The following is a 25,631-nucleotide window of genomic DNA, read 5'->3' as shown; positions in this document are numbered from 1 at the left end:
ATTCACAACTGTTTTCTAAGTACAGAAAAAGAAGTCACTGTGCCATCCCCCCAAAATACCAAACACTCCATTCTCTTGGTTAAAATGAGTGACATCTACTTTGTTTCCAGTAATGGCTTTATTTTGACTATAGTCTTCCCTCTTGTAGCTAAAATTTATTGAGATGAATTATAGAATTGCCTTGGCTTTCAGCATCCAATTTAAAGTGGCCCATCACTTTTAGACCCTCTCCCAAGTCACCCAACTAAAGCCCAAATCTTGTAGTAGCTCTTTTCTAACACCCTCTTACTGAGACACCCCAGGATTCCCCATGGTGTGTGTCTTCCCTCACTGCCATGAGTAATAAATCCAACTTGTTCTAGACTAAATTGGTTCCCAGGTGTGTTCCTGGTTGTTTTGGCTGGAGAACATAGACGTTGGAATGATCTCATCCTAACCAGCTAACTCTGGCACCCCGTGGAGAACACCCCCATTCTTCAGCCCTTTCACTAAACACTGCTTACTCCAGAAAGCCTTCTCTACTGCCCCAATGAGGACTGGTCCCCTGTGCTGTGTTGCCTAGACCACTTTGCACTTCTCCCCTGTGACAACCACTGCATATCTTTTTTTTTTTTTAACATCTTTATTGGAGTATAATTGCTTTACAATGGTGTGTTAGTTTCTGCTTTATAACAAAGTGTATTAGTTATACATATACATATGTTCCCATATCTCTTCCCTCTTGTGTCTCCCTCCCTCCCACCCTCCCTATCCCACCCCTCTATGTGGTCACAAAGCACCGAGCTGATCTCCCTGTGCTATGTGGCTGCTTCCCACTAGCTATCTATTTTACATTTGGTATTGTATATATGTCCATGCCACTCTCTCACTTTGTCACAGCTTACCCTTCCCCCTCCCCATATCCTCAAGTCCATTCTCTAGTAGGTCTGTGTCTTTATTTCCGTCCTGCCCCTAGGTTCTTCATGACCTTTTTTTTTTTTTTCTTAGATTCCATATATACGTGTTAGCATACGGTATTTGTTTTTCTCTTTCTGACTTACTTCACTCTGTATGACAGACTCTAGGTCCATCCACCCCACTACACTGAAAGCTCCTTGCAGGCAAGAGAGAGGAGTGAAGCATGTCTGACCACATTGCCAGTACTTACTCTAGTCCCTGATGAAAAGTGTTTATTAAAAGTTTGTTAATTAATGGACACAAGAATTAAAGTTTTCTAACTTACCTTCTGTATAAATCACAGGAGTGTAATGACATCTCTCAAGTAGCCAATATATTTTGAGAAGAATCTGTAAGAATCAAACAGCATTAAAAATTGATGTTTAATAGGGCAAAGAAAATTCCCAATTATTGAATTTATCATTTATTTTATATTTCAAATATGGATATCCTTGTAGCTTTTGAAATTTTTCATTGTAAAATTTAGGTGTTCACAGAATATGGATTAAAAAGCAAATTTACTTCGAGGTATTGTTTCTATTTTGACACAAAGTCATAAAAAAAAACTATTACCAAAGAAGATGTTTAAAATAATTTAAATATGTGACTTGTAACAGCTACATATATTGTAAATCTACTGTTCTAAAAATAAGGAGCAATTATCCCTTGTTTACTTTAACATTTAATATGCTGAACAGTCTGGAGAACCATTTATTTACTAACAAATATATGTAAAATAGGGTAGTGAAAAACAACTCCGTGTGCTTTTTTGACTGTTTGAAAATTATATTTGAATTACTGAAAAAACTGAAAATGTTTCAAAACATTATTTGAAAGATGTGTAAGAGAGAGGATAGGAAAATATGCCTGCATATTTATTGCCTAACAATTTAAATTACAAATATGGAGAGTACAAACTTTCAGTTATGAGTAGTTCTAGAACTTTCATGTACAGCATGGTGACTATAGTTAATAATAATGTACTGTATACTTGAAGTTTTCTAGAAGAATAGATCTCAAGTGTTCTCACCACACACACAGACACACAGGCACACACGCACACAAAAGATAACTATGGGAAATAATGAATATGTAAATTAGCTTGATTATGGTATGATTTCCTGATTTCACTTTGTGAAATGATTGTGGAATCATTTTCACAATGTGTATGTAGATCAAAACATTATATTGTACAACCTAAAAATATACAATTTTTATTTGTCAATCATACTTCAATAAAGCTGGAAAAAATACACAGACGTATATATACAGATATATACATGTATACATATATATGTTTTGTGTATGTATATATACACATACATATGTGTGCGTTTTAGCATCCTTAAATTTGCATTACCTATTCCAGTTTTTGCTGGAAAATACTATTTTTATTGTTCCACAAAACATAGCACACCAAGGTTGATCAGCAGATTTGAATCCCAAGTAACTGTCCTCTCTCTCCAGCAGTTTCTGACAGGTTTGCCTGTCCTTGGGTTTGGTGAATTCCCTCCCTGCTCTCACCTCCACTGGCAGAATCCCCAGCTTACCCCGACCCTCTAGTTACAGCCCTAATCCTCCAAAAATTTCATGAACATAAAGAAAGGTTTCTCCTCAGGAAAACACTGCATGGTTCTACTGTTGACCAACTATGGGTTTACAATATGATCAATTCATGTGATTTGTCTACAAACCTGGAAGGGCAAATTGAATACATTTTATTTTCTCTCAGAATAAGTGAAGGTACACATCAATCTACAAGTGAAAATAAAATTTCATTAAAATGTACTTAAAAAAGAACTCCTTGCCTAGCCCTAGATCCCAGAGGTTTTCTCCCAGGATTTTTTCTAAAAGTTTTATAGTATTATATTTTATATTTAATTTTGTGATCCATTTTTGAGTTAATTAGTGTGAAAGGGGTGAAGTTTGGGTTGAGTTTTTTTAGCCTGTGGACATCCGTTTTCTCCAGCATCATTTGTTAAAAAGACTAGGCTTCCTCTCTCAGAACGAAATTAGTAAAGTGAAAAAAAAAATGAAACATAAAACTGAAAGTGAAGATTTTTATTCTTTGTAAAAAAGTTTTAATATCTCTCCGTTAATAAACAAATAACAATTTATGGATAGAGTTATGTTAAACAATAATTTTGCAGTTGAATCATGCTCAAAATCAACCCACCAAGTTTGAGAAAAAGACCTCGTTAACTGAACCGCTATGGAGACCAGCACAACTCCCAGGTATATTGGTGAATTTGAGAGAGAACTTGATAGCACATGGCCGCAGTTTACTTGGCTGAGTGCCACCTGCATAGGCACAAATGACCCAGTTCTGAAACTCATCTGGCTCCTGAGCAAACGAAATGTAAAGGACTATGTATTAGTTTCCTGTTGATGCATAACAGATTACCACAAGCTAAGTGGCTTCAAATAACACCCATTTATTAACGTATAGTTTACAGCAGGCTGGATTCAATGGTCAGAGTATCATAAGGCTGAGAGGAAGGTGTTAGCAAGGCAGATTCCTTGTCTGGAGGCTCTAGGAAGACATCTGCCTCTAGGCTCATTTAGGTTGTTAGAGTACGGTTCCTTGCTGTTGGAAGTGTTAGGTCCCTTATTTTCTGGCTGTCACCCAGAGTCCTTTCTCAGCATCTTAAGACCACCCACATTCCTTTTCATGTGTTTTCCTCTGCCTTCAAGCCAGCAATGATCTATCAAGTCACCTTGTACATCAAATCTCTCTGACCTTCTCTTCTGCTGCCAGATGGAGCAAACTCTGTACGCAAAGTGCTTACCTGATTGGGTCCAGTCCACCTGGATAAACTCTATGTATTAAGATCAATCCATTCAGTTTTAACTACAACTGCAAATTCTCTTCACAGCAGTATCCAGATTAGTGTTTGAATGAAGAATCAGAGAACAGGAATCTTGGAAAACCAGGTTTAGAAATCTTCCTACTATAAGCCTGTAATGAGTTAAGCGCATTTAAGCCCTTCTGGGCTTTCCCAGAGGGGTCTTGTAGTTGATGATGAAACATTCTAGTTAGTTACCATGTGATATTTACACATTAATCCTCTACATCTTCCTGGGACCTGCGATGTCCTCCAGCTCTTCCACATTCATCAGGTTCCATAAAGTTCCTCAGAGGCACTACCATCCTCACCTGGTGTGGCCGAAAATTCCACCAGTGGCAAAGCAGGAGATTCCTTGAGGTGCCCCTTGATGAGGGGCAGGAGAGAGGACATGGTCTTCTTTTCTGCTTTGGTTTACAAAATTTAAAGACGTATCAAAATTTCAGAGCTTTTGTTGACAGTTTTTTTGTTTTCACGTCTAACTCTTTGTCCTCTCCTCCATGGGGCTCAGGCATCAATGAATGGACCTGGTCCAGGTGATGAATCTAACTAACAGGAACAACCAGGATTTGACCCGGACCAGACCTCCTCTAAGATGTCTAAGTTTTGGTCTCACTTTAACTCACGACCAATAACTTCACAAGGGCCCTCATTGTTGCCCAACAATTCTAACATATTCCTTTGTCTGTTCACTCTCTCATGCTCCTAAATTATTTCATACTTCACATCTTCTCTTTCTGAAAACTTCCCAAGTCTCCTCCTCAGTGACCACCCTCAGCTGATGACTTGCTTCTGCTGACTAAAAACAATTGCACAGCGTGAGAGTTGTGAGTTAAGTTTTATCTGGGGCAAAATGAGGACTATAGCCTGGGAGACAGCATATCGAATAGCTCTGAGAAAGTGCTCCAAAGAGGAAGTGGGGAAGGTCAGTATATATGTGATTTTGGTGAAGGAGGAGTACATGCAATCAAGCAGATATTTTTTGCAGAAGGTCCTGCTAGTTTCGTGAAGGTTACTGCTAGTCATGAGGAGCAGACATCACCATGAAGAATTTTTTAGTGCTTTTCTAAATATGAGGAGATGCAAGAATTGGGCTCATAAAATCATCTCCTGAAAATATCTAACTGTCTAAGGACCTGTTCTGCCAGTTTTTTCCAGAGCACAGAGTGCCTCATTTCTGATCTCCACCCTGAATTCCTTTCAGGGGGTGATGAAGGTCAGCAGATGCAGTGGCTCATAATTTAATTTTTGTAGAGGTAGATGGCAAGTGCCAATTTGTATGTGACATTTCCATAGGCCTGAGAAGACAGAAGCAATCGGAAGGCAACTTCCCTATTTTCCCCACATCTGCCCACCTACAGGCCATTGTGTCCATGCACCCTGCCTTCCCTCCTGACACAGTGGATTCACTGTCCATGCCCCGTTCAGAGACCAAACCTTCCACTTTGCACCAGAATCTATCTACTCTCTCCAACAAAAAGATACAAGGCAGTATACTGCCCCAGATATTCAACACCACCACCTCATGGATAAACAATAAAAATTTTATTTAATCATTACAATCAGCATACAATGGTACCATACTTTTTGCATCTTAAAAAATAAATACATAATACCTCTTTTGACCTCCATATCCACCTCTAAATACTCCTCCATTTCTCTTCTCCAACTTACATATATACTTGAAATTTTCTTTTTTTAAATTGAGGTACAATTGACATAGAACATTATATTACTTTCAAGTATACAACATAATGATTCAATATTTACATATATTGCAAAATGATCACCACAACAGATCTAGTTAGCATCCATCACCATACACAAGAATTTTTTTCTTGTGATGAGAACTTTTTTTTTTTTAATTTATTTTCTTTTGGCTGTGCTGGGTCTTTGTTGCTGCATGTGGGCTTTCTCTAGTTGCAGCAGGCAGGGGCTTCTCATTGCAGTGGCTTCTCTTGTTGTGGAGCACGGGCTCTAGGCACGTGGGCTTCAGTAGTTTCAGCATGTGGGCTCAGTGGTTGTGGCACATGGGCCCTAGAGCGCACAGGCTTCTGTAGTTGCAGCACGTGGGCTCTAGGGCACACGGGCTCAGTAGCTGTGGCTCACTGGCTTAGTTGCTCCAAGGCACGTGGGATCTTCCCGGACCAGGGATTGAACCCATGTCCCCTGCATTGACAGGCGGATTCTTAACCACTGCGCCACCAGGGAAGTCCTGATGAGAACTTTTAAGATCTACTCTCTTAGCAACTTTCAAATACGCAGTACAGTATTATTAACTGTAGTCACCATGCTGTACATTACATCCCTATGACTTAATTATTTTATAGCTGAAAATAAATTTTATTTTAAATGAATTTTATTTTATAGCAGATGCAAACTATTATATACAGGATGGATAAACAACAAGGTCCTACTGTATAGCACAGGGAACTATACCCAAGCACAGGGAACTATATCCAATCTCCTGGGATAAACCATAATGGAAAATAATATTTTTAAAAATGTCTCTATGTGTATAACTGAGTCACTTTGCTGTACAACAGAGATTGGCACAACATTGTACACCAACTAGACCACAATTAAATAAATAAATAAATAAATAGGATGGCAAAGAGTAGAAATCAATCAGTCTCCTTCCTTTATGTTTAAAAGTAAGCATGCTGTTATGTTAAACAAAATTCAAAATTGAAATTACGTAAAAATTCCTACAGAATTCATTCTGCAGAAGAGGCTGAGGAAATAACAAGCATGGCAGCCATAGCAATACAATAAAATATGAGTCCTATGGGACCACAGAGCTCTTGCTATCATTAGCAGTTGAACAGAAGTGGAGAGTCAACATCAAATAGCAGCTACCTGGATCTGTAACAGCTAAAATAATACTCATATGATTATAAATATAAATAGCACAGGGGAGAGAAATGGGCGTGGGTTTAATAAATTGAAATTCAAGTATAATTCCAGAATGAAAACCAATTCCTTAGGACTGATTATGGCAAGATAGTTGTACTTTATATACTTTATCTTTTGGTACATTATTAGAAACTTGTGCAAACATCAGAGCACCTTATTACTTTTCCAGCACAAGAATTATTGATTATAAGAGACACCGTTAATACTTTAAGAGGACTAAAAGAGGAAAAATAAATACTAGATTAAATATGCACTTTAATTTTAAAATTCATACTGACTAGTAAGTATGAAATAGTAAGTATGAAGAACATGTCTAACCACTGAAGGATCACAGCAACAGTCTCAACATACTGATTAGTAATTAGACTATTTTAGTAGCTTCAGTCAGGGTGGATACCACATTACAAAAGGCACATTAATGAACAAATGTAGCTCTAGAGGAAAACAAACAGGAGATGAGGATTCTGAAAATTTTTCCTTAGAACTCAATGGCCATGTCTAAGATTGGCTGAGAGTATAAGACCTAACGGAGGAGTAGTAACATATGGAAGTAAGATCCAACTAGCTAAGAAAAGATAGGTGAATACCACGGACATTGGTTTTCAAAGAGGGATGTTTGTAATGAACCCAGACTCTCCTGGTCTGCCTGGAGCCCTCTCAGCAGAGTTGGACAACACTTGCAGGATGCTATACAAAACAACATCTGTGGCACAGAAAGTTTAACTAGAGGACTGACATGTGTGCGACCAGAGGACATGCATTTAAGAGGGACTTTAAGGATATCTAGTGTGACTCCACAATTCCATGGATGAGTTAACCAAGGCCCAAGGAAGAGAATAATAATGCAGTTGATAAAGAGCTGGGCTTGGTCTAATCCAACTTTGCAAATTTAGTGATAAGACTAAAATTCTAGAGGGTCACCACTTTTCATTCTGAGAGCCCTGAATTTCAAACTCAGAGCTGTTTTTTCTCAGGAGATGGGTTCTCAGGCAGCTGCTTCCTGAAGAACATACACTGCTAATAAAAGACTAATACACAATTAAACATTCTAGCAGTCCTCATTTATTTGGCTTACATCCTCATATTCCCCTTTAATATTTTTAGACACTATCAAGGTTTACAATCCTAATCCAGTATAAACTGTAAACACACACATATACATACACAGACAGGAAGTTTCTTTCAGAAGTTTCGTAATTTTCTACGGTCTTTATTACAAAACTGTATCCCATGGAGTGCACAGCTTGGGAAGTCAACGGCATTTCCTTTCTAAATCCCTCTTCGTTAAGTCATGCCTTTAAGTGCACTTATAGCACCAAACTCAGGGCTATTAAAGGCAAATTGATAATTTTTCACGCTGAAATCTATCTATACTTACCCACCTATTTTTACCATGGTGGTACTCTCCAAAACTTTGAAGTCACTCAAGCTGATTTTTCCCAGAAGGAACTCATTCTATTAGTAAATGTTAATGCCAAGAATATAGATAATCACAACAAAAAGAATAAAATACCTAGGAATAAACCTACCTAAGGAGGCAAAAGACCTGTACTCAGGAAACTGTAAGATACTGATGAAATAAATCAAAGATGACACAAACAGATGGAGAGATGTACCATGTTCTTGGACTGGAAGAAGAAATATTGTGAAAATGACTATACTACCCAAAGCAATCTACAGATTCAATGCAATCCCTATCAAATTACCAATGGCATTTTTTACAGAACTAGAACAAAAAATCTTAAAATTTGTATGGAGACAAAAAAGACCCCAAATAGCCAAAGCAGTCTTGAGGGAAAAAAACGGAGCTGGAGGAATCAGACTCCCTGACTTCACACTATACTACAAAGCTACAGTCATCAAGACAATATGGTACTGGCACAAAAACAGAAATATAGATCAATGGAACAAGATAGGAAGCCCAGAGATAAACCCACGCACCTATGGTCAACTAGTCTATGACAAAGGAGGCAACGATATACAGTGGAGAAAAGACAGCCTCTTCCATAAGTGGTGTTGGGAAAACTGGACAGCTACATGTAAAAGAATGAAATTACAACACTTCCTAACACCATACACAAAAATAAACTCAAAATGGATTAAAGACCTAAATGTAAAACCAGACACTATAAAACCCTTAAAGGAAAACATAAGCAGAACACTTTTTGACATAAATCGCAGCAAGATCTTTTTTGATCCACCTCCTAGAGTTATGAAAATAAAAACAAAAATAAACAAATGGGACCTAATGATACTTAAAAGCTTTTGCACAGCAAAGGAAACCATAAACAAAACAAAAGGACAACCCTCAGAATGGGAGAAAATATTTGCAAATGAAGCAATTGACAAGGGATTAATCTCCAAAATATACAAACAGCTCATGCAGCTCAATATCAAAAAAACAAATAACTCAATCAAAAAATGGGCAGAAGACCTAAACAGACATTTCTCCAAATAAGACATATAGATGGCCAAAAAGCACATAAAAAGATGCTCAACATCACTAATTATTAGAGAAATGCAAATCACAACTACAATGAGGTATCACCTCACACTGGCCAGAATGGCTGTCATCAAAAACCTACAAACAATAAATGCTGGAGAGGGTGTGGAGAAAACGGAACCCTCCTACACTGTTGGTAGGAATGTAAACTGGTACAGCCACTATAGAAAACAGTATGGAGGTTCCTTAAAAAACTAAAAATAGAGCTACAATATCATCCATCAATCCCCCTCCTGGGCATATACCCAGAGAAAACCATAATTTGAAAAGATATGTGCACCCCAATGTTTTTTGCAGCACTATTTACAATAGCCAGGACATGGAAGCAACCTAAATGTCCATCAACAAAGGAATGGATAAAGAAGATGTGATATATATATATATATATACACAATGGAATATTACTCAGCCATAAAAAAGAACAAAATAATGTCATTTGCAACAACATGGATGGACCTAGAGATTGTCATACTGAGTGAAGTAAGCCAGACACAGAAAGACAAATATCATATGATATCACTTACATGTGGAATCTAAATAAATGATACAAATGAGCTTATTTACAAAATATAAGTAGAGTCACAGATGTAGAAAACAAACTTGTGGTTACCAGGGGATAAGGGAGGGGGAGGAATAAATTGGGAGACTGGTATTGACATATACACACTATTATATATAAAAGAGATAACTAATAAGAACCTGCTGTATAGCACATGGAATGCTACTCAATACTCTGTAATGGCCTATATGGGAAAAGAATCTTTAAAAAAAAAAAAAAAAGTGGATACATGTATATATATAACTGATTCCCTTTGTTGTACACCTGAAACTAACACAACATTGTAAATCAACTATATTCCAATAAAAGATTTTTAAAAAGAACATAGGTAAATTGCTCTCCTCAAGAACCTTTATACTCTTTAAATTATTTCATACTGCATGACAGTTAGTAATAGCAAAGAAAAGTGATTTCAGTTACCCCACAAATTGGTACTATAGTGCCGTGAAGACACTTGCTTGACTAGGATGTTAGTGCACTGTAATTTTCTGATTAATTAAAATATCTAGGTTTCTTAAAGTTATTTATTTAATGTAGCCAATAAACGGCTGATAGACACTAAATTTAATAAAAGAGGAGAAAATCAGGATCTCCAATACAGGGAAACCAAAATGGTTTAAAAAGTTATCATGCATTACTATTAAGATTAAACCTCAAGGGAATGAAGTCAGGGAAGATAGTGAAGTTGGAAGCACCAAGAATTCATCTCTCTACCTGGACAGCAACTGTACTAGGAGAAACTATCAGAGGTGGATACTTTGGAACTTTGGAGTTTATTTGAACACTTGTAACTTCAAGGGGATAGCTTGGCTAGGACATTTTCATTAATTTTGGTTTATTTCAACCATTAGGGTGGTTGCAGCTACTCAGCCCCCTACCCCAGCCCCATACCAGACAGCTGTGAAGAACGTAACCCAAATTTCTGGAGCAGCTTCCTCTGGAGCCAGGGTGGCCAATAAGATCCTTGTCATCCACATGTAGGTTCTTGGTTCTAACTGTGAATTACTGCTCTCACTGCTGAAGTGTGGATATGGAGGCTGGCCACCAATGTTCCAACTGCCACCAGCTGAAGTAATTTCCAGGAGGTTTAAAAGAGCCACCTGTTTTTTTGTTTGCTTGCTTTTTGTTTGTTTGTTTGTTTTTGATATTCAAAAGCAACTATGTGTATGGGGGAATTTAGAAAGCCACCATGCATACCTAGGGAAATATGGAGCTCAGAAAAGACATGCAGAAGATCTTAAGCTTTTACTCCAATACAGAGACACCTTATAGCAACTTTTTAAAGTACCAAACTCTGAGGAAAAGGGAAAATCTGATTTCCCCAGTTTCCATGTTATCAAATTCAAAAGTCCAATTTTCAATAAAAAAACAACAAGGCATACAAAGAAACAAGAATGTATAGCTGATTCAAAGAAGCAAAATAAAGCAACAGAAAATGTACCTGAGGAAGCATAGATGTCAAAATTACTAGACAAAGATTTTAAAACAACTCTTTTAAAGACACTCAAAGAGCTAAAGGAAGACATGGACAAAGGAAAATAATATATTAAAAAATATCAATGAAGAGAATAAATTATTTTCAAATAGAACCAAAAAGAAATTTTGATGCTGAAAAGTACAATAACTGAAATGAAAAATACCTCAAAAGGGTTAAAAAGCAGATTTGTGCAAGTGGAAGAATAAGTGAACATAAAGAAAGAACAACTGAAATTATCAAGTCTAAGGAACAGAAAGAAAAAAGAATGAAGAAAATTGAACAGAGCCTAAGAGACCTGTGAAACACCATCAAGTGGACCAACATAGGCATTGTGGGAATGCCATCAGGAGAAGAGAGAGAGAAAGGAACGAAATGAATAACGCCTGAAAACTCCCCAAATTTAAAGGATTGAAATTGCAATAAATGCATCTACAAATCCAAGAAGCTCAAAAACTCCAAATAGAATAAACTCAAAAATACTCACACTGAGATACATTATAATCAAAATGTTGACAGACAGAGACAAAGAGGCGATCTTGAAAGCAGCAAGAGAGAAGTGACTCATCACATACAAGTGGTCCCCAATGAGGTTATCTGTCAATTTCTCATCAGAAAGCTTGAAGGCCAGAAGTCAGTGGGTTGATATACTCAATATGCTTAAAGGAAAAAAAACTGTTGATGGGCAACTTTATATCCAATAAAGCTACTCTTCAAAAATGAGGGAGAAATGACACCCCTAGATTTTAAAAAGCTGAGGGAGGTCATTACCACCAGACCTTCCCTCCAAGAAATGTTAAAGGGAGTGCTTCAGGTTGAAATGAAAGGAAGATAGTAACTTGAAGCCATATAAAGAAATTAGGGTAAAGGTAAATGCATGGGCAACTGTAAAAGCTACTATTACTGTAATTTTGGTTGAGCCTGACTTTTATTTTCTAAAGCGTTTAAAATACAAATGCATAAAAATTATTAATCTATTTTATTGTATACAAAATGTGTAATGATGTAATCTATGACATTAATAACAGAAACTGAGGGTGGTGTGGTATAGTAGTGAGCTTTTTTATGTTATTGAAGTTAAGTTGGCATCAATTCAAATTAGATTATTATAACTTTGGGATATTAAATATAATACCCATGGTAACCACCAAGAAAATATCTATAGGATATACGTATAAAGAATTAAGAAGAGAATTGAAATATTTCACTATGAAAAGTTAACTAAAAATAAAGCAGTAATGGAGAAAATGAGGGACATAAAAACCTATAGGCATAGAGAAAACATATCTGTTTTCTGAAAAATGGCAGAAGTAAATCCCTCCTTATCAGTAACTACCTTAAGTGTAAATGGATTAAACTCTCCAATAAAAATACAGAGATTGGCACAATGAATAAATATTTATAATTCAACTATGTGGTCTCTATCAGAGACTCACATTACTTCCAAAGACAAATAGGTTGAACGTAAAATGATAGAAAAAATATTTCATACAAATGATGATGAAAATAGGGCTGGAGTGGCTACACTAATATCAAACAAAATAGACTTTAACTCTAAAAAGTTTACAAGAGACAAAGAAGATGTATCTTAATAAAAGTCTCAAGAAATAATCTAAGTATTCATCGACAGATAAATGGATAAAGATGTGGTGTATATACACTATGAATATTACTCAGCCATAAAAAAGAATAAAATTCTGCCATTTGCAACAAAGTGAATGGACCTAGAGAGTACTATGCTTAGTGAAATAAGTCAGACAGAAAAAGACAAATACTCTATGTTATCACATATGTGGTATCTGAAAAAATAAAACAAAGGTATATAACAAATTAGAAACAGACTCACAGATATGGAAAACAAACTAGTGGTCACCAGTGGGGAGAGGGAAGGGGAGAAAGGCAAAATAGGGGTATGGGATTAAGAGATACAAACTACTATATACAAAATAGACAAGCAACAAGGATATATTGTACAGCATAGGGAATATAGCCATTATTTTGTAATAACTTTACATGGAGTATAACCTATAAAAATATTGAATCACTATGTCTACACCTGAAACTAATAAAATGTTGTAAATCAACTATACTTCAATAAAAAATTAAATTAAAAAAGGTTCGATATCACAATGAAAATAGAAATTATAAACATTTATGCACTTAATAAAATACCTCAAAATATATGAAGCAAAAAATTGATAGAACAGAAGGTGAGAAATAGAGAGCTCTATAATAATAGTGGTGATTTCAATGCCCTGCTTTCAGTAATGGATAGATCAGTCAGACATAAGAGATGTAAGAAAATAGAGGACTTGAAAAATGCAATAAACCAACTAGATATAAAAGACATATAGAACACTACCCCAAAACAGCAGAATACAGGTTTTTTTCAAGTGCACATGGGACATTCTACAGGACAGATCACATGTTAAACCACAAAATAAGTCTGAATAGATGAAAAGACAGATATCATACTAAGTGCCTTCTCCAATCACAACAGGATGAAGTTAAAAATCAGTAACAAAGAAAACAGGAAAATTCACAGATTTGTGGAAACTCAACAACATACTCTTAAAGACGCCATCACAAGATAAATTAGAAAATACTTAGAAACAAATAAAAACACAACATACTAAATTTATGGGATGCAGTGGAAGTAGTGCTCAGAGGGAAATCTATAGGTGCAAATGTTTACATTGTAAAAAAATGTCAGATCTCAAATCAACAGCTTCATACCATAAGGAACTAGAAAAGGAAAATAAAGCCAAACTCAAAGCTAGCAGATGGAAAGAAACAATAAAGTTTAGAGCAAAGTTAACAAAGTAGAGAAATAAAACAATAGAAAACTATTAATGAAACCACAAATTGGTTCTTTGAAAAAATAAACAAAATTGACAAACCTTCAGCTAGACTGACAAAATAAAAAAGAGAAGACACAAATAACTAAAATCAGAATAACAGTGGAAGTATTACTACAAACCTTATAGAGGCAAAAAGGAATTATAGAAGGATACTATGAACAACTGTAAGCCAACAAATTAGATAACCATTAGAGAAATGGGCAAACTTCTTGAAACACACAAATGCCCTAAACCAACTCACAAAGAAAGAGAAAATCTCAACAGACCTATAACAGGTAAAGAGATTGAATTATTAATCTAAAACTTACCAGCAAAGAGAAGTCCTGGACCAGGTGGCTTCACAAAAGAATTCTACCGAACATTTAAAGAAGAATTAATATCAATCCTTCTCAAGCTCTTCCAAATCATTGACAAGGAGGGAACACTTCCTACCTCATTTTATGAGTCCAGCATTAATTTATATCAAAGCCAGAAAAAAAAATACCACAAGAAAAGTAAATCACAGATCAATAGCCCTTATGAAGATAGATGCACAAATCCTCAACAAAATATTAGTAAATTGAATCCAATAGCATTTTAAAATAATTACTTACCATGACCAAGCAGCATTTATTCCTGAAATGTAAGAGTCGTTCAACATAAGAATATTAATCAATGTAATGTGTCACATTAATAGAACAAGGAAAAAAACCACATGATTATCCCAATTGATGCAGAAAAGGCATTTGACAAAATCAAACACACTTTCATGATAAAAAAACTTCCAGAAGTCTGGAAATAGAGGGAAAATCCCTCAACCTATTAAAAAATATTTACAAAAACCCACAGCTAACATTATAATCAATGGTAAGGGACTGAAAACTGTCCACCTAAGATAAGGAACAAAAACAAGAATACCCACTTTCACTGCTGCTATTCAACATTCTACTGGAAGTTCTAACCAGAGCTATCAGAAAAGAAAAGTGAATAAAAGGCATCCAAAATAGAAAGAGCTAAAACTATTGCAGATGACACCATCCAGCATATAGAATACACCAAGTAGAAACTAATAAATTCAGCGAAGTTGCAGAGTACAAGATCAACACGCAAAAATCAGATGTGTTTCTAAATACCAGCAATAAAAAAGGCCAAAAAAAATTTAGGAAAGCAATCCTACTGATAATAGCACCTAAAAGAATTAAATACTTTGTAGTAAATCTAACCAAGCAGGTGAAAGAGTTGTACACTCAAAACTACAAAATATTGCTGAAAGAAACTGAAGAAGGGACTTCCCTGGTGGCGCAGTGATTAAGAATCCGCCTGCCAATGCAGGGGACAGGGGTTTGATCCCTGGTCCGGGAAGATCCCACATGCTGCAGAGCAACTAAGCCCATGCGCCACAACTACTGAGCCTGCATTCTACAGCCCACGTGCCACAACTACTGAGCCCACGTGCCACAACTACTGAGCCCACGTGCCTCGAGCCCCTGCTCTGCAACAAGAGAAACCACCGCAATGAGAAGCCCGCGCACTGCAACAAAGAATAGCCCCCACTCACCGCAACTAGAGAAAGCCCGCTCGTAGCAACGAGGACCCAACGCAGCCAAAAAATAAATGAATAACTAAATAAGAAACTAAAGAAGACAAAAATAAATGGAAAGATATTTATATTCATGGCTAGGAAGACTTAATATTTTTATGATGTTAATACCACCCAAAGCAAGCTATAGGTTCAATGTAATCCCTATCAAAATACCAATAGTTCTTTTCACAAAAATGGAATTTTAGGGGGCCTTAAATAGCTAAAACAGTCCTTAAAAAAAGAAAGAAAACTGGAAGACTCATACTTCCTGACTTTGAAACTTACTGCAAAGCTGTAGTAACTAATACAGAATGGTATTGGCATTAAGGACAGACATATAGACCACTGGCATAGAATAGAGAGCTCAGAAATAAACTCTCACATATATGGTAAACTGATTATTGACAAAGGTGCCAAGACCATTCAATGGGAAAAAGAAAGTCTTTTCAACAAATGGTGCTGGGAAAACTGGATATCCACATGCAAAAGAAGTTGGACCCTTACCTCATATTAAATGCAAAAGTCAATTCAAAATGGATCAAAGATCTAAATTTTAGATCTAAATTTAAGAGCTCAAACTGTAAAACTCAGGGAAAAAAAATTTAAAGTCTTCATTACATTGGATTTGGCAACGACTTAAGGACTATGACACCAAAGCACAGGTAACAAAAGAAACAAATGATAAATTGGACTTGATCAAATTAATGTTTGTGCATCAAAGGATACTATCAAATTATATAAATAAATAATGGGGTAAAATATTTGCAAATAACATCTGATAGGGGATTAATATCCAGAATATATAAAGAGCTCCCACAACTCCATAACACCAAATAACCCAATTCAAAAATGGGCAAAGGACTTGAATAGACATTTCTCAAAGGAGATATGCAAATGGCTAATAAGCACATGAAAATGTGCTCAATATCATTAGTCATTAGGGAAATGCAAATCACAGCTACAATGAGATAGCATTTTATACCTACTAGGATGGGTTAAAAAAAAAAAAAGAAAACAAGTGATGACAAGGATGTAGAGAAATTGGAACTCTTGTGCATTGCTGGTGGGAATGTAAAATGGTACAGCTGCTGTTGAAAACAGTTTGTTGTTTTTTCAAAAGACTAAACATGAAACTACCATATGACCCGCAATTTCATTCCTAGGTATACATTCAAAAGAATTAAAAGCAGGGACTTGAACATATATATGTACACCAATGTTCATAGCCAAGTTATTCTCAATAGCCAAAAGGTGTAAATAACATGTGTCCTTGAGCAAAGGAATGTCTAAACAAATTGTGATATATACATACAAAGGAATATTATTCAGCCATAAAAAGAAGTGAAATTTTTATATATGCTGCAACATGGATGTATCTTGAAAAAATTATGCTAAGTGAAATTGTCCAGATACAAAACAACAATCATTTGGTGATTCATAGAGACAGAAAGTAGAATAGAGTTAAGGGGAAAGAGGAATTATTGTTTAATTGATACAAAGTTTTTGTTGGGGATGACCAAAAAGTTTTAGATATAGTGGTGATGATTACACAACATTGCAAATGTTATTTGATGCTACTGAATTACACACTTCGGAACAGTTAAAACGATAAATATTACGTTATGCATATTTTACCACTATAAAGAAAAGATCCTCAATTTCTTTGAAGTTAAGATAAACAGGTGAGAATAATGATTTTTAGAAAAAAAACTACAAATATATGTTAATTGAGAGAAAGTTTTTTTGGCAATAAATTTTAAAGGAAGTGTTTAAATTGGACCTATACAGTAAAAAATGATAAACATAATCGATAAAAATCCTTGATAGAAGTTTCATAAGTCACAGAAGTACTTTTTAAAGTTACAGTTTTTAAGGTCACTATGCTTCTCCTTACTTATTTTCATTTTGACTTTATGTCAACCTGAGAAAAAATAACCAGATATGTCCAACAGTAACTCCAGAAAATTAAACAACACAATGCTGGAAAGGTAGAATCCGTCAACTATCCAAGGCACTATAACATAAGTACAGTTGCTATACTGTTCTGAATGAATTACTGAAGTTTTAACAGAAGTATTCTTTTAAAAAGCATTTGACTGAATGACCACTGGACATCAACTCAAGGTAGAAGAGGCATATATAGGATTTCCCATCTCTGATTGTTTCCAGAATTTCATGGTGTATATAATGTAATATCCCAACTCTAGAAAGAAGACCACGTTGACCAAGAGAAAGGCTGCTTTCTTAATCTTAGTTTCTGATCCAAAATTTTCAGTGGTTTTTCACAGTCTAAAAGACAAACCCAAATTCCTTAATGCGACATTATCTGGGGCTCAAAGTATAATATTGCCAATCACTCCCCCAAGTTCTGAAATCTTCCTAGAGTCAAATTGCTTCTGTCAAGTATTCATCACAGATGTGATTCTGCTCAGATGTGTGATTATTTAATTTCTCCCACTGTATTAGACTGAATTTTTGCTCAGCACATATCCCCAGTGCTCAGCAGGAATTAATTAATTAGTTAAGACTATTAGAGCCATCTGTCTATGCATCATCCTTCCTATAAATCCCCTTCTCACCTTTCACCTCCTACCAGGCCTTCTCACCTCTAGCCTCTTACTACTCATCCCATATGAAAACCACCTTCTGATGAGTTTGCTAAAACCCAGTTACATCACATCCCTGTTCCTCAATAAGTTGTATTCAGATCTCAACTTTCTTGGTTCTCCAGATCTCAACTTTCTTGGTTCCTGCCTTATATTTTGCTCCACTCATCTGGCAAACTGGACTATTCACATTAGTCCCAAACATTCCTCCACACATTAGTTAATGCCATGCTCTCTGGCACAAGAGCCCCTGTGCTTCTCTGCCCATTAAAATAATACCCAAATTTCAAAGTTGGCCTAAATGTCACTTCTTCCAGGTAGCTTTCCTCTTATTGCCCTACCTGAAAATGAGATTCTTGTTTTTAACTTCCCTGGCATTGGAGACATACCTCTTTCAAGGCACGCATTATATGGCATGCTTACTTCTCTTAAAATTCTCTTGAAATCATGGATTGGACTGGGTTTACCTCTCTGTCTATGGCACCCTGCAGAGAGTCGATGCAGGCTCAGAGTGCTGGACAAGCTGGAGAAAAGGCCCCTGAACTGCACCAGAGAGCAGGTGAAAGATCTAAGAGAAAGTGTGAGAGCCCTCTGACCCAGGCATTCTAGGCAGATCTTCAACTAACAAGTTGATCTCAAGTCATTGTCACTGCTCATCATTTATCATTGGTGCGCTTAAAGAAATGTATCCATACCACCTCAATGGGCAAAATGGCGCTAGGAAAATGCATATTTAGCTGATACATTTGAGTTTTCACTTAAGATACAAGGATCACACACATTACACACACTTCTCTTTTTTTCATTTCTAACACACATGAATATTAAAGAGAGATACACTTTATTAGTGCTTGTTGTCACCAAAGAAAGTGGTGGGCAAAAGCAAAAACAGCAGAGATGCTCTGAGTGTCCTTATTCTAGACTTTATTGAATTTTAAAAGATTCTAAGGCTCAAACTAGTCCAGTAGAGGCCAAGACATATGCAACTAAAAATCTCATTGGGTACATATTCTATTGTGTAAGCATGGCAAGTGGTGAAAATACACCACCTTACATTCATTTGGAGGTCAATCCAGTACCATCATATGAATTCTTTAGCAATTTGGAACATTTGGGTCAGGATGTTTATTTGCTGCATTTGAAAATAGGAAAAGAGAGGATCTGGACAGAGAAGAGATCTTGATTAGAATATGTTGGAAGTCCTTTCAAGTCCAAGTTTTGAAATTCCCATTTGAATGATTGGGAGAATAGCTTATTTTCATGATAGAGCTCTTTTCTTGGAACCAAATTCCACAGCTCAGGTACAGAGCAGAAAGAAACAGCCCAGCCCCACCCACTTTATAGCTTGGTGGTGGTGGTCTGGTCTCTGATTAGCAAAGAAGCTGAGGCAACAGGCTACAGTTATGGCAACACTTGGCTTCCTGCAGATTTCCACAGATGAAGGAAGAAAACAGGGGTGATAGTGCGCACGGGCTGCTGTGTATGGCTGTGCATGCTTTTCATTGTACAGTCTGTGCATCGAATATTGCAGCAGCCCTGGACAGAGCTGGGTAAAGGAATACTTACTCGTTTCTTCATCATCATGCATCCTCCGACCTGGAGAATGTGAAGCAAATTTTCAAGAGGTAAAAGTTTACTACATCCAAAGAACAAGTGAATAATGTTATCAGAAATTGTACCCAGATGAAGAAGAGGTGGAATTATTGTACAGTGCTCCTACTGAGTGGTGTATTAAACTGACGACATATTTTAGTCTCTTTGGTGGAAAATCATGACCCATTAGGATTTCTGCTCATAAATATTACTTCTTTTGTGCTTTTCTTTATATTTTTCTGTTTTGTTTATTTATTTACTTATTTACTTATTTATTTTTGGCTGTGTTGGGTCTTCATTGCTGCGTGCAGGCTTTCTCTAGTTGCGGCGAGCGGGGGCTACTCTTCGTTGCTGTGTGCGGGCTTCTCATTGCAGTGTCTCCTCTTGTTGCAGAGCATGGGCTCTAGGTGCGTGGGCTTCAGTAGTTGTGGCATGTGGGCTCAGCAGTTGTGGCGCACGGGCTTAGTTGCTCCGTGGCATGTGGGATCTTCCCAGACCAGGGATCAAACCCGTGTCCCCTGAATTGGCAGGCGGATTCTTAACCACTGCGCCACCAGGGAAGTCCCTTTTTGTGCTTTTTTTTAGCCTAGTTCACTATAAAATTAGACAGATGTTCAGAGAGAAAATTAAGCACTGATATCGGATTGAAGCATTTAGTGTATTTCAAATGAAATACATAGATAATCCTGCCTATTCATGTATGTCCAAGTTGAAAAACAAGTGATTTGAAGGAGTTTAGCCCCATGTTATGCTGGAGAAATTCTACAACCTAAAACAAATTCAGCTCTATTTATTCTGATTCAAACAGAAAACACTTAGGTATCTACAAATACTCATATATGTAAGGTGGTCAAGCAAGTCCTTAGGTGTATTCATCCAATGTAGAAAAAGTTCTGGAGATCACATTCATATCCAGAGACCATACATAATGTAATCCACAAGAAAGATCTTCAGCTACATACCTATTCTTCCCACCAGATATTAAATTATATCTTTATACAAACTAAAAGTTATTTTTTCATGATTTATGTAAATAAGTTAAGCATGGAAATGGTATTCAAAATATATTTATACATATGCATAATAGAAAATTTTAAATTGAAAATGGCTAATCAATTTTATAAGGAAAATTAAATATGATAAAACTAAGAATATAGTATAAGTTTTGAAGCAAAATATTGTTGTCTATACCATTTTTATTTTAGATATTTTTAGTTTTTATTGAAGTCACTATAGTTTGTCAATGACTTTCGGGAAATTAGAAAATATTTTAATATATTTACAATCACTATGCCACCATTACTCAGGTATCTCTAAAGGGAAAGAAAATCTGTATTTTAATTCTGGGAGGAGGAATAAGACCTTGGTCAAGGCTGAAGTTGGTAATTCAGAGTTCCCCTTTTTGCATAACCGACATTTCGTAGTTCCTATTTCTGAGTGATCAGGTTATATAGATTCTCATACTTCTCCCAGTCCCTCCTTATTTCTGTCATCAACCATTTCCCCTCCCTTATTGTTTATCTTAAATTGCATGGCCTCTACCAGGCTGCTGGTCTTTCCAGTGGACCTTAGTCCCTGGGCTTCATTCTCCCCCTCCATGTCTCTCCTCACATTTCACACTGCAGGGCACAGGTGCAGATTCACACCCAGACACACCTTGGCACCACACTCACACTTCAAAAATTTAAAAAACAGGACATTAAAAAAAATTACCATTGGTATTTTACAGGCTCAAAAAAAACAGGCTTATTTTACCATTTATTTATATATTTCCTCTATGGTGAAGTTTCTATACAAATATTTTGCCAATTTCCTTACTGGATTTTTTTCTTCTATTGCTGAGCTGCAAGTCTTCTTTACATACCCTGAATATAAATCCTATGTCCAATATATGTTTTACAAGTATTTGCTTTCAGTCTGTGACTTGTCTTTTTAATTCCTTAACAGAGTATTTTGAAGAGCAAAAGCTTTTAAATTTAACAAAATCTAGTTTATTAGTATGTTGTGTCCCATATATCAATAAAAATTTTTATGAGTCTATATAGAAACTCAGAACTACAAATATCTTCTCATAGTTTTTCTACAAGTTTTATAGTTTTAGCTCTTCCATTTAGGTCTATGATCCATTCTGAGTTTATCTTCATATATGCTTTGAGGTAAGAGTCAAAGATCATTTTATTGAATATGTATATCTAATTGCTCTAGCACCATTTATTGAAAATATGTCTTTCCCCTTTGAATCACTTTGGCACATTTGTTGAAAATCAACAGACCATCCCTTTATGTGTGGATTTAATTCTGGACTCTATTCTCTTTCAGTGATTTACATATCCATCTTTACACGTCTCATACTGACATGATTATAGTAAGTCAAAATCAGTTGGGGTAACATTCCCAACTTTGTTCTTATTTACCACAATTGTTTTGAACTAACATCTTAAAAATATTGTTTTCTTGGCTATTTTGGCCCTATTTCTGCCATATACATTTTGGAATATTCTTGCCAGCTAGGTAAGTACCACCTTTGGGATTTTTATTAGACTTGTATTTAGACACATTTGAGGAAAATTGATATTCCTTTAATAACGTTTTGGGACTTATCCAATGTTTTTCAATAAAATTTGAAAATGTTCTTCCATAAAGGACATAAACACATATTCTTTTAGATTTATTATTGGGCATTATATATTTCTGTAAACGATGTCTTCATGTTTCCTAATAATTTGTTGCTGTGATATCTAACTGCAATCGATTTTTAGGGTAATACTCTTATATCCTGCAAACATGCTAAACTGTCTTTGAAATTCAAAAATTTGTTTAGAGTTTTGTTTCCATGTTGACAACTATTTTATCTACTGCTAATAATGATTATGTTTCCTCCTTTATATTTCTTTTTTTTTTTTTTTAAAGTATTTATTTATTTATTATTTATTTATGGCTGTGTTGGGTCTTCATTTCTGTGCGAGGGCTTTCTCTAGTTGCGGCAAGCGGGGGCCGCTCTTCATCGCGGTGCGCGGGCCTCTCATTATCGCGGCCTCTCTTGTTGCGGAGCACAGGCTCCAGACGCGCAGGCTCAGTAATTGTGGCTCACGAACCTAGTTGCTCTGCGGCATGTGGGATCTTCCCAGACCAGGGCTCGAACCCGTGTCCCCTGCATTGGCAGGTGGACTCTCAACCACTGCGCCACCAGGGAAGCCCTATATTTCTTATACATGATAGTTTCGTTTCTTGTCTTACTACCTTAGCTAGGCTTCCTAGCACAACGTTGAATAGAGCAGTGACAGTGGGCATTCTTTTCACGTTCCCAATTTTAAAAGAAATGGTTTAAACCCTTCACCTTCCAGTATGATGTTTATTTTGTTTTGTTTTTTGATTTTTGTCTTTATCAAGTTAAAATAAGTATCTTTTCATTTCTAGTCTGCTGAGGTTTATGTTGTTGTTGTTCTGGTTACTATGAAAGGATGTTAAATGGTGTCATGGGTCGTTTTCTGTAAATACTGAGATAATCAAAAGTATCATGTCTCTTTTAATCTATTAACAGTGGCTTACACTAATAATTTCTAAAAGTTTTATCATTTTTATTCCTGAGGCAATCCTTGTTTTTGTCTTTCATTGGGTGTTGATTCTTCTTGAATATTCTGCACACCACACCCCATCCTCAACATCTACTTCCAGAGAACCCAACCAGTGACAATGGTTGATTATTGCATTTTATGACAGTTTCAAGCCATTCTTAAATACCCCTAATCCTACTGGCTTCCAAACTTCTTGCCTGACACTCCCTCTTCTGCCACCTTATAATCTTACCTATAGGTATATCCAGGTTAAACATTACAGTTTCCACAAAATCTCTTTTTAGTGCCCCTCAACTTCCTTATGGCAATGACCTTCCACTCTGCTTGCAAAGTACTTTGTTGTGATATGTAAGTTAAATTTATGAATAAAAATCAAATAATTACCATAAATTTGCTGTCAAGGTTTTTAGAGACTAGAGAAAATAGATAGGAGAATGATTGGACATAGAAGGGAACAAAGCAAATAATGAATGAGAAATTAGGCACCTAAAGTAGAAAACAGATTTACAGACTAATCCGTGATGGCTGGTACCCAATGGCCTGTAGTGTCAAAACAAGTCATGTGGCCAAGTGAATTGGGAGAGCAGGACAAGTAGGAGTGGTGTGTTAGAACTAAGAATATGTTCACAACTACATCTCTGAGGAGGATTACCTCTCCTCCTGCCTCACTGTAGAAATGTCACTGAGTAAAAACGTAGGAGTTCATAATTCCTTTGGATGTCGGTAATTAGCATAGACACGACCTTATTTCTCCCCAGTGGTATTTCTTTAATAATCCTGATTCCATAACCTGTGTGTCATTTCTTATGGCTTAGCATGGTCCTCACTCTGGGGCTCTACACCTTAGGTTGAATTGGTTTTGCCGGATGTTTTTAAGAAGAGGAAACACGGAAGATAACATAAGAACACTAAGTGCCTTGCAGAGAGCACAAAAGGAAAAAAAGCACAGAAGAGGCAGTTGGAATGCATGACACTGCAGACCAGAGCTCTACTGTTGCTTCTTACCCTACCTTGAGACCTCTTTGACTGTAAACATTACATTTTACTGTACTGGCTGACTCTGCCATTTTCTTTAGGAATTATGAAGCAAACAACAACAAAAACTTATACAGTGTGGTCCTATCTCTTTTGTTAGTCACCTTGTCTTGCAATTCTTCCCAAACCCTATGACTAGTCATTTTGAAAGCTTTTATTATTGCCTAATGCACTGTTATATTTTTGTTGCTGTTGATTTCCTCTCCCCACTCTGTGATTTCTAGTGTTGTCTTCTAGGAATACCTATCCTTTTCACCTGGTGAAGTCACACTGCAATGTTTGGACCAAGACGTGCATGGCCTCACCTGAAATGCTTTCTCCAGCTCCCTCAAGTCAGAGCAAGTGACCACCTCTTCCAGATGTCCTTACGATTTTCTGCAGAACTTTAAGTTTTCTTTGGTACACTGTTAATGTCCATTTTCCCCAATTCGTCTTTGCTATCACCCCTCTCCACTTCAGCATGTAACATGGGGTAATGCATATGGCAGACAATAATGGGGGCTGAGTAAATCAGTAAGAAAATAAATGAATACTTAATGATACCAAAGCACACTTCCAAAATGATATATTCATTACAAATCAAAATCTCTCTTTCACATTCCTTAGTAGATAGTATTTCTTCTTGTCTATTTTAGAGAAAGAGGGTGGACTTTCCTCTTCGAAGGCATTTGATCTATCTTTTAATTTGTATCAAGGATGCAGGGTGCCTTTAGTCTTTTATTAGCATAGTATTACCTTGTCATCAACAATAATTCAATTTCAGCTTTCCTGATTCCATAAGAAATATTATTCCAAAGTATTACCGTGTCGTCAACAATAACTCAATTTCAGCTTTTAGTAGAAAAGCTGAAATTGAGTTATTGTTGACGACACGGTAATACTATTCTAAAGTCTTAAAGAAATGTAAGTGTAACACAAGCTGGAACTTGGTGAGAACACGGAAATAGCTATGGATATATAAACAATCAAGCAAGCAAACAAAGCCCTAATACGGATTTGATAGCTTGGCAAAAAGTTGTGGTGTGCATCGTATAGTCACGTGATACAGATAGAAAAGCCCTGAATTCCTTAACTTGAGATATCTGGTTTTCCTTAATTAACAATAATCTTTTGATGTTCGGACTACCTGCCCTTTGTTACAAAACTTCTATATAACCTGGCTCCCC

The 25,631-nt window shown here is 36.3% G+C and overlaps 1 protein-coding gene and 1 long non-coding RNA gene across 2 annotated transcripts in view; both read right to left on the bottom strand.

The window, feature by feature from the left end:
- The window catches only part of LOC309633727 (uncharacterized protein), a 1,009,062-nt gene that overhangs the window by 345,664 nt on the left and 637,767 nt on the right, over positions 1-25,631 (bottom strand). The window contains exon 13 of the mRNA XM_082402982.1: positions 1,223-1,286. Coding sequence (XP_082259108.1) covers positions 1,223-1,286 — 64 coding nt within the window. The remainder of the gene's footprint in view (positions 1-1,222; positions 1,287-25,631) is intronic.
- On the bottom strand, positions 5,313-11,743 carry LOC309633745. The gene is made up of 2 exons (XR_014247705.1): positions 8,681-11,743; positions 5,313-7,599 (listed from the first exon to the last, which is right to left on the bottom strand). It is a non-coding gene; the product is annotated as an uncharacterized lncRNA (long non-coding RNA).

The sequence above is a fragment of the Balaenoptera borealis genome (genome assembly GCF_965194805.1).
Source record: "Balaenoptera borealis genome assembly, chromosome: 8".
Classification (NCBI taxonomy): Eukaryota; Metazoa; Chordata; class Mammalia; order Artiodactyla; family Balaenopteridae; genus Balaenoptera; species Balaenoptera borealis.
Note: the sequence above shows the minus strand (reverse complement) of the source record. Positions and strands in the feature narration are given on the sequence as shown.